General features: G+C 43.3%; 1 protein-coding gene across 1 annotated transcript in view; it reads left to right on the top strand.

The window, feature by feature from the left end:
- Positions 1-2,997: 2,997 nt before the first annotated feature.
- Positions 2,998-10,000, top strand: part of LOC138972045 (uncharacterized) — a 48,322-nt gene continuing 41,319 nt past the window's right edge. Inside the window, exon 1 of the mRNA XM_070344885.1 lies at positions 2,998-3,891. Within this exon, the coding sequence (XP_070200986.1) occupies positions 3,671-3,891 (221 nt within the window). The 5' untranslated portion in view covers positions 2,998-3,670. The remainder of the gene's footprint in view (positions 3,892-10,000) is intronic.

Raw genomic sequence — 10,000 nt, 5'->3', positions numbered from 1 at the left:
GGAAGATCACTGAACATTAGCTGTAGATGTCTATCTGTAGAGTATGGAAGATCACTGAACATTAGCTGTAGATGTCCATCTATCTACGCGTCCCAATTTCTGTACGCGGAAGAGTAAACGACCAAAACGGTAAACGAATTTCATCGGATTGCATCATTAAATAGAGGAGCAGCAATTTATAATGCTTTGCGCACAGCGGCAGACATATATTGCAAAGGGGCTCAGTGACAAGAAAATGAAACGTATCATAGGTTAAACATAACTTGTTGCTGGCATGATTTTATAATACGTTGAATTTTCTAGGCTGTGTGAAAAACTCCAAAGACAGATAGACTGCTGACGCTTAAACATTCAGACTCAAAACACAAGAATGGTAGGTTATTGGAATGTTTCATTTATGACAAAGCAAAACGTGAAATTGACATGTGTGAAACAAATATGTGAAAAATTGTCACCGAAAAAAGCAAAGCAATGATTTACACAAGGATAATATAAGTAAACTAATGTAATAAGTTGAACAATGATTGAACAGGACCGTATATCATTGCTAGAAAGAAATACTCTCACAGGTTCGAATCTGGGCCGGGACGGACACGGGTCACGGGTCACGGGTCACTTTATGTGCAGACTCAGAGACGGTATCCATGTTCCACCTCCGTTTCACCACAGTGGCACGTAAAAGACCCCGGTCATTCTCCCATAAGTACAGGTGGCTGATCACACCTTAACACGCACACACCATGGTAGCGCGACTCCGTTGCTGCTAGCTTTCCAGTTGGAGGAAGCGACCCGAATTTCCCAGCGACGGGACAATAAAGTAATGACAATGAACATGAAAAAGAAATATTAAAAGTTTGCATTGCATCGTGTTCAAGTTGTCTACGGTGTTGTAAGCTCAACCAAGTGCGTGCGGATTGGTTGTTTGGTTCTTTTGTCACATGATGTGTGGGTTGGCTAGCTTCCAGGCTGATTGATTGCTTTGTTGGTTGTTCAGTTGATAGATGGTTTTTTTTTAGACATAGCATTTACTCTACCCAGAGAAGTGTTTCCGTTCTCAAAAAATAAAATAAAAATAACACTGACTTTTCGTAGCGTCTTTTTCATCTTCTTCCGCGTTCATGGGCTGAAACTCATACCAAGCCTCGTGGTTTTTACGGGGATGACCGTATTGAACCCGTTATATAGGCAGCCGTACTGCGATTTTGGAGGATGCATTCTTGGTATTTTCGTGTTTTTATATTCAGAATTCTGCCAAGGATGACATGACCTTTACCCTGCGCACTTGGTCTTGTGCTTGCGTGTACACACGAAGGGGGGGGGGGGTGAATGAGGGGGGTGCAAGGCACTAGCAGGTCTGCACATTGGTCGCCCGGAAAAAATCTCCACCCTTAAGCCACCCAGCGCAGCAGGGATTAGAAACATAGCTTCTAAGAACTCCTTTACTGACCTATTGGCAGCAGATTGCAGGCTTTCTGGCTGTGTGCTAAGTGAGGGTAAAGCGAAAGATAAAGGCTTGGGTCACGTGACGCCCGGTGATGTCCATTACTATTGCATGAAGGAGCAGCCTGCTTCCTCGCTCATTACTTTCCGACACTTTCCACCACTTTCTGCCCCGCCCCCACCACTTTCTGCCCCGCCCGCCCCCACCACTTTTTGCCCCGCCACACCCTTCTCCCCTCCCTCTTCCACCTTTCTTTCTCCTGTCGCCGCTAATCGCCTCGTTCTGCGTTTGACTTTCTGTCGTGTACACGATTATTTTGTGTCCCCAGTCCCCCCCCCTCTCTCTCTCTCTCTCTCTCTCTCTCTCTATTTTTCTCTCTTTTTCTCTCTCTCTCTATTTTTCTCTCTTTTTCTCTCTCTCTTTCTCACTCTCTCTCTCTCTCTCTCCCCCTCTCTCTCCCCCCCCCCCCCCCACTCTCCGATGGCTGTCCCAGGCAATCGGTTATTTCTGTTGTTTAAACACCTGTTTTTGACACCCCACCCACCGTAGCAATCCCCTCTCTCTGTCTTCCCTGCCCCTCCTCCCTCCTTCTGCACGGTCTACTTGGCGTCCACTTTATTCTTATGTGAATTATTATCTCCCCCTTGTACAATGAAAATCTAAGAATTTGATTAAGAAAAGAAAAAGACCTTAGGTAAAAAATAAAAAAAAATTCTCCCCCCCCCATAAATATGTACACAGCTGTTTATTGAAATAAAAAATCGACTTGGACTCCCTCACCCACCCTCTCCCGCATCTCCCCGGCAATGAGTTATTTCTGCATGTGACTCGTCTGTCGTATACACGCCCGTTCCCTGTCAGCGTGAAAACAAAAGCCGCCACAAGACTCGCGGAGCTGCCCGCCCTTTCGCCGTGTAAAGGCCAATTAACCAACCGCCGGTGTTATTTATTCAACAAAATGTAGCCGGTTTGTGCTGCTTCGATGATTGGACGAAATGACTCGTAACGTTTCTTCGGGCGAGCTTAGTTGAAACTAAGGAAGGCGTGACCGGCTTGCACTGGTTTTCCGAGCTGCCCGTGCAGTCGAGTCCCGTCAATCCCTCCGTCACGCGCGTTATTTGCGTATGTAGCTCGTATGCGCGCAGTAGACTCGTGACTGGTTGATGGCAAAGTGATATTCCCCGTGTGGACTGCAGACTTCTTCCATTGCCTGTGAGAGGAAGCGCAGAGTTTTTGTCTGGAACAAAGTGGAGCAAGTTCGAAGGGGCAGAACTATCCAGAAACAGCAGTAGAAAAGAAAATATTGTTTTTTGACGGTTGTGATATTTGGGTGTTCTGACTCCAAAAGATTAAGGGAGTCAAAGAAAAACGAAGTGCCGTAAATAGAACACGGTGCTAGGGAAGCAACATGACAGTAACATCTTTGTGTAACTATTTTTTCTCACTCAGGTAGTACCAGTTTCATCAAAAGGACTACGTGAGCACTGACTGCGATCTCGCAGGCACTGACCATTGCTAGAAAAGCACCACTACCACCACTACCACCACCAGTAAAACCACTGCCAACAAAGACAGTATCAAATCTGACGTCACCGAGAATATCAACATCATCAACGTGTGCATGCAGTAAAGGGAACATCAAGGCTCGTGACATCATCAGCGAGGAGAGAATATACACCGTCACCAAGGAGATCAACAGCATCAACAGGAACATTATCATCAGCTCAAGGCAATTCAACGTCAAAGAGGACACAGGAAAATCTACTTCAAAGAATAGCCACAGGAATATCAACTTCAAAGACTAGCAACAAGACAATCGACTTCAAAGAACAGCCTCAAGAAAATCAGTTTTAAAGAGTAGCAACAAGAAAATCAACTTCGAAGAGAACCAACAAGACAATCAATTTCGAAGAGCTGCCTCAAGAAAATCAGTTTTAAAGTGTAGCCACCGAACCCTAAACAAATTCAAAGAGTACAAACAGGAAAAAACACCTCAAAGAGGACTAACAGGAAAAAACACCTCAAAGAGGACTAACAGGAAAAAACACCTCAAAGAGGACTAACAGGAAAAAACACTTCAAAGAGAACTAACAGGAGAAACAAAAAATCCAAAGAACACCAGGACCATCAATTTCAAAAGACAGCAGCAAGAAGAATCAAGCTCCCCCTTCCCTTCCCTCACCTCCTCCTCCTCATCATTCCCCCATCGTCACGAAAGCGCATCTCACGATGCTGAGCCTGGCTGTGTCCTTGCTGACCTATGTGCTGACCCTGTCCAGGAGCTCGGGGTCAGCGGCCCCTGACCAGCTGCACGTGCTATGGATGGCCCCCGTGACCCCCGTGCTGGATGGTCGCCGCCCCATGTTCTCCGCCTCCACCAGTGTCGGCGCGCTCAGCATCGCTATAGAGAGGGTGGAGAGCGAACGGCTCCTGGGCGACAAACAGATCAAGTAAGTGATGTTTGTGTGTGCGTGTATGTGTGTGTGCGTGTGTGTGTGTGTGTGTGTGTGTAATGTGGTTTGTGTGTGTTCGTGTGTGTGTGTGTGTGTGTGTGTTTGTGTGTGTGTGTAGCGTGGACTGTGTGTGTGTGTGTGTGTGTTGTTGTTGTTGTTGTTGTTGTACAAAATAACAAAGAAAGTTAAGACTGTAACAAACTAGTCAGAGGATGCACGAGGGCTGTTCCATTATTATTTAAGGCCAAAAAAAAGAGGTCTGTTTACGGTAACATAGGGTGAAAAAAATAGGGTCGGTAGGTCGGCTTTGTTTTTTTTTCCTTTTTTTTTCCCAGTTTTTTTTTCTCCCCTCTCTATGATGTTTCACAGTTCATTTCTTCTCATCAATCCCTGTTTTTGCCCAACATAACTATAAACAGTACTTAGAGCTTACCTCCCTTCTGTCGTCTGCTGTTTGAGCGCAAACAGCTCTATTTTGGATGCGGTTTTTTTTTTCTTTTTTTTCAGACGATCCAAAAAAAAGATTAGGGTCGGGCCTAAAAACTAGGGTCGGTCGGGTTACCGTAAACAGACCTATTTTTTTTTTGGCCTAACGAGGACGGGAAAAGTATATGACTATGAATTCCAAAGAAATTGCTTCGGTTGTTAGTTATCTTGGTGGGTAGGGTGAGGGTGGGTTGGCTGCCACCAGTGTGTGTGTGTGTGTGTGTGTGTGTGTGTGTGTGTGTGAGTACGTGTGTGTGTGTGTGTATGTGTGTGTGATGCGGTGTGGTGTGTGTGTGTGGTTGTGTGTGTGTGGTTGTGTGTGTGTGTGGGGTGGTTGGTGTGTGTGTGTGTGTGTGTGTGGTTGTGTGTGTGTGGTTGTTTGTATGTGAGGTGGTGTGGTGTGTGTGTGGTATGGTGTGGTGTGTTGAGGTGTGTATGCGTGTGTGCGAGGTGTAATGTTGCTTGGTGTGTGTGATGTGGTGTGGTATGGTGTGTGTGTGTGTGGTTGCATGTGTGTGATGTGATGTGGTGTGTGTGTGCGTGGTGTGTGTGTGCGTGGTGTGTGTGATGTGGTGGTGGTGGTGATGGTGACATTTCTGCACAGATCTGCAAAACGTACCATTACCCCCATGTTAAAAAAAAGGCATCAGAAGAGGTAACAGTGGTCGAACTCTGAATAAAATGCATGATGAATGATATGTAAGCATCGTTTCAAAATGTCAATTATCTGCTATGTATGGAAATAGATACAAGTGTATATTCAGGCAGTTTGAAATGAGAAAATTCTAGTGAAATCATTTGCATCAGGACTAAACCGTGAGTGCACGTGTATGTGTGTGCGTGTGTGTGTGTCTCTCCTCTTTCTCTCACTCACACAGATTTTGTTTCATTCTTTAAATAAATATTTGTCCGTTGTCATAATTAAATTGATGTTTCTAGGTATTTATGATAGTCATTTAGGGCAAAATGTATGTGTACTTGGATTTTTGTCAGTGTAAAAGAGAACGTCAAGGCCCGCGTGTCCTTGGAGAGAGAGAACGAGAGAGAAAAAAAAGTTTACAAAAATGTTTTGGTTTGCAGGAATTAACGTTTGCTGTGTTTGCTATTGACAAAATATATGAGAGAGAGAAAGAGAAAGACAGAGAGACACACCGACACAACACATACACGCACGCGCACGGTTACGTCATAATGCAAATGATTTCACTAGAATGTTTCAATTTTAAACTGCCTGAAGATACACTTGTATCTATTTTCGGTCATGACAAATTATAAAAAAACATTTTAAAACAGTGCTTACATTTCACTCAACATGCATTTTAGTACGATTACTTTTACCTCTTCTGATGCCATTTTTCAACATGGGAGTAATAGTATGTTTTGCAGATCTCTGCAGAAATGTCACGGGCAATTGTTTTCATTGTTTGATATGTGATTGGAGGGACCCTGCTCGGCATTGTGTCATTTGTTGGTTGAAATCGCTTGGATGCTGAATGGAATATGTTCATGCGAATGGAAAAATTGATCTAGTGCCAGCCATATCGGAAAGGCACGTTACAATAATTCAAATAGAAACACATTACAACACGCGTGAACCAGGGATTATTATTACCTCCAAAATAGGTCATGTTGTTGTAACTGATCGGGCAGAAACCCCATTCCACTACCCAACCCTCGTTTATCTGAATCTTGGCATGTCAAAGGGCGGGGATGTAGCTCAGTCGGTAGCGCGCTGGATTTGTATCCAGTTGGCCGCTGTCAGCAGGAGTTCGTCCCCACGTTCGGCGAGAGATTTATTTCTCAGAGTCAACTTTGTGTGCAGACTCTCCTCGGTGTCCGAACACCCCCGTGTGTACACGCAAGCACAAGACCAAGTGCGCACGAAAAAGATCCTGTAATCCATGTCAGAGTTCGGTGGGTTATAGAAACACGAAAATACCCAGCATGCTACCTCCGAAAACGGCGTATGGCTGCCTAAATGGCGGGGTAAAAAACTGTCATACACGTAAAATTCCACTCGAGCAAAAAACACGAGTGTACGTGGGAGTTTCAGCCCACGAACGCAGAAGAAGAAGAAGAAGAAGGCATGTCATTATTTCCAACAGTCTGTAACAGAAAGTCTGTCCGATTGATTTCTCTCTTTTGTGTCACACTTGTTTCAGCACATTCGGAAATTATTGCATTACACATAATATAATTAGCAACATATCAGTGAAGTCGACTTTCGGGGTCAACCGCTGTCGGATGTGCGAGCGCATTTTTCAATCAAATAGATTGACATTTTGGTCAAACAATGTTTGATCTTTCCCAATCTATGGGATCGCGTTTAAGTTTGGAAGCATACACACTGATTTGTTAATTAAAGTTGTGATTGGTTTGGTTTGGTTTTTAGGGTTTAATGTCTCTTCAGCAGATGCTAGCTGCTATTCGAGACCGATGCAGTTATTTTCTTTTCCCTTCATGTGGCAAGTTCCACGTTTCAGACTATTTACATTCAAATCTATCACTGTAAAAGAAGGTTCTAAAAATTAATCATTTTCACTTCTGGTACTTTAAATCTTGTAAAAAATCTTGATCTCTTTTAAAAAGTTAAAAATCTTGTCCGGGGGAACATCCCGGAATAAAACCTTCAGTGTTTCCGCATTGTAGTGTTTGTCTCGAAATTCTTGAACGTCTACACATTTTGTGAGAACATGTTCTAATGTCCATGGTTCGTCACATCCAAAACAGTATGGTGGATCTTCACCTTTCAGCAGATACGAATGTGTAATGTGACTGTGCCCAATGTGTAAGGGACAGAGAACTGTCTTTTCTTTCCTGTTGAGGCGACATTGGGGTAGGCTGTCCGACAGCTGTGGGACGATCTTATGAAGTTTATTTTCTTCACATTCGTCCCATTCACTCTGCCATAGGTACTTTATGTACATGTTGGTGCGAGTTCTGAAATCTGAATGCTTTGTGTGTTTGTCAGTGATGAGTCTTTCTCTGGCTTCTTTAGCAGCTTGATCAGCTGCAGAGTTGCCTCTAATTCCAACATGGGATGGCACCCATGCAAACACAATCCTTTTGCCTTCTTCAATCAGAGATGCATGTAGCTCTTGGATTTCGACCAACAGTGGGTGATCTAGCTGAGTTCTCTTCACGGCGGTAAGAGCCGATAGGGAATCCGACAGAATCAGGAAGTCTTTCTTTTTTGACTGATATACCTGTTTCAGAGCTAGCTGTAAAGCTTTCAACTCTGCAGAAAATACAGAACTGTCATCCGGAAGACGGGCCGAAAAGGCCCTATCGAGTTTAGGACCTGTGACAGAAGCTGATGCCACTTTATTTTCAGCTTTGGACCCATCAGTGAATATTCGTTGATGGGAAGGAAACTCGGTACAGAACTGGCTAAAACACTGTTTAAAAATCAAATCATTTGTCTCTGACTTCTTTAACCTTCGTCTGCCCTCATTCAAAATCATTCCGTTTCAAACCAGTCTTTTGCTGATGATACCCAGTTGTATAAGCCTAGTTCCCCCGCTGAGACACATGCCGCCATCCAGACCATTCAGACCTGTATCTTAGATGTTAAGTCATGGATGGTAGAAAATAAGTTAAAACTAAATGATGATAAGACAGAGGCACTTCTGTGCATGAAAAAGTCCACTAAGTTCCCAAATTCTCAACCTTCGTCTGTCCAAGTAGGCAATACCGACATCTCTTTCTCTTCTTCAGCTAGAAACCTCGGCTTCACCATCTCCTCAGACATGACACTCAACAAGCACATCTCCAACATCTGTAGGTCCGCATACTTTGAACTCCGCAAGATCGCAACCATCCGCCATACTCTGTCCGTTCAAACTACAAACACTCTAGTCTGCTCTCTTGTTCTTTCTAAACTTGACTACTGTAACTCTCTTCTCTCTGGCTGTCCACTCTACCTCCTGCACAAACTACAGAAAGTTCAAAATTCTGCAGCACGCCTGATCCTCAAAGCACGAAAAAAAGATCATGTCACACCACTTCGCCGCACACTCCACTGGTTACCCATCCAAGCCCGCATTGAATACAAACTGTCCACTCTCTGCTTTCACTTCTTCTCTGCCTCGTCTCCTGCTTATTTCTCTGAACTTCTCACTGTATACACTCCTGCTAGACAACTCCGCTCCTCTTCTGATAGCCGCACCCTAGTCATCCCACACACAAAATCAAAAGCATATGGACAACGCACTTTTGCATTTTGCGCATCTACTCAATGGAACTCTCTCCCCTCTCACATTCGCCACTCTCAGTCAGTACAGTCATTCAAGCGAGCACTCAAAACTCACCTCTTCCAGAAACACAACTCCTAAAGTCGCAACATTTTGCCATCCTGTTCTGTAACGGTTCCATCTCTATTCAGCTTGTTATTTTGTCTTTGTTTTAAATTATTATAAATATAATTTTTCACTGCAGTAGTCCTTTAACTTTAACCCTTAGCTGTAAGCTAGATATGCACAAGTCATGTCGGTGCCACATAATGCTGACACACATGTTCCTGTGCATAGTTTATGGATAACGTGTAGTTGGGAAGTTAAGAGTAGAAATAATTAGTATTTAGTGTAGGAGGAGGGTTGGGGGTGGGTAGGGAGGGGGTGGGTATGGTTTACTTTGAGCAGGTCGGTTTCAGTTTTTTTAATAAACAATTCTAGAGAATTGTGTATCTTATATTTGAGTCTTTCGTGTTTTAGACATTGATGCATTTAATAGTTTTAACGAGTTGCCTTTTGTTTTATCATTCTGGTGTTTATCTAGATGTGCTGTGTATCTTATAAGAAGTTCTTAAAAGTTTGAAGTTATTTTAGCACATAGGTTTTTTTTATGGTCTTAACAGTGAAACATGTATTACGTTATCATTAAGATTCATGCTTTGTTAGCACTAAGCAGTTGTTTTAATCAGTCTGGTTTTTTCTTGTTTTCATCTTATGAACATTCTAAATGTTAGACTAACTTATTGTCTTGTACAGAATAACAACTGTGTGAATGGTGCTATACTGAATGAAAGAGTGTGACATGAAGTTCTTGTACATCATTGTAAAGAGTGTGCATGACGTTTTAGTTTAGATGTCAAGCGCTTAGAGCAAGCCTTTTTAACGAAAGTTTTTGATTTAGCGCTATATAAATGTTCTTATTATTATTATTAACCTTGTCAGATCGAGTCGAACAACTGGATCTGGCAATGTCCATGGTGGTGTTTCTGTCCATCGATTTTCACTAACATGATCGAGTTTTATCTTTGATTCGGCCAGATGTGACTGAATCCGAGAAGACAGAGGTGCTCGATCATTTGGGTGAATTTAAAAAAATTCAGAGCATTGTGGTTGAAATACGCATTGGTAGGCTGGATTTGTAGGCATAGCTTTCAGTTTCAACACATAATTTAGGGTGAGTTTCAGGCGTCGCAGCCTCAGAGAGGGTTCTTTGGCCTCAAAATATAAGGACTGTACTGGAGACGTCCTGAAAGCTCCCAGACAAAGACGTATACCCTGGTGGTGTATTGTGTCTAATAGCCTTAGGTTGGATTTTGCGGCTCCACCATAGACGACACAACCATAGTCCAACTTGGATCGGATTAAAGCACGGTAAAGTCTGAGTAGGA

Source organism: Littorina saxatilis, linkage group LG7 (assembly GCF_037325665.1).
Source record: "Littorina saxatilis isolate snail1 linkage group LG7, US_GU_Lsax_2.0, whole genome shotgun sequence".
NCBI lineage: Eukaryota > Metazoa > Mollusca > Gastropoda > Littorinimorpha > Littorinidae > Littorina > Littorina saxatilis.
Note: the sequence above shows the minus strand (reverse complement) of the source record. Positions and strands in the feature narration are given on the sequence as shown.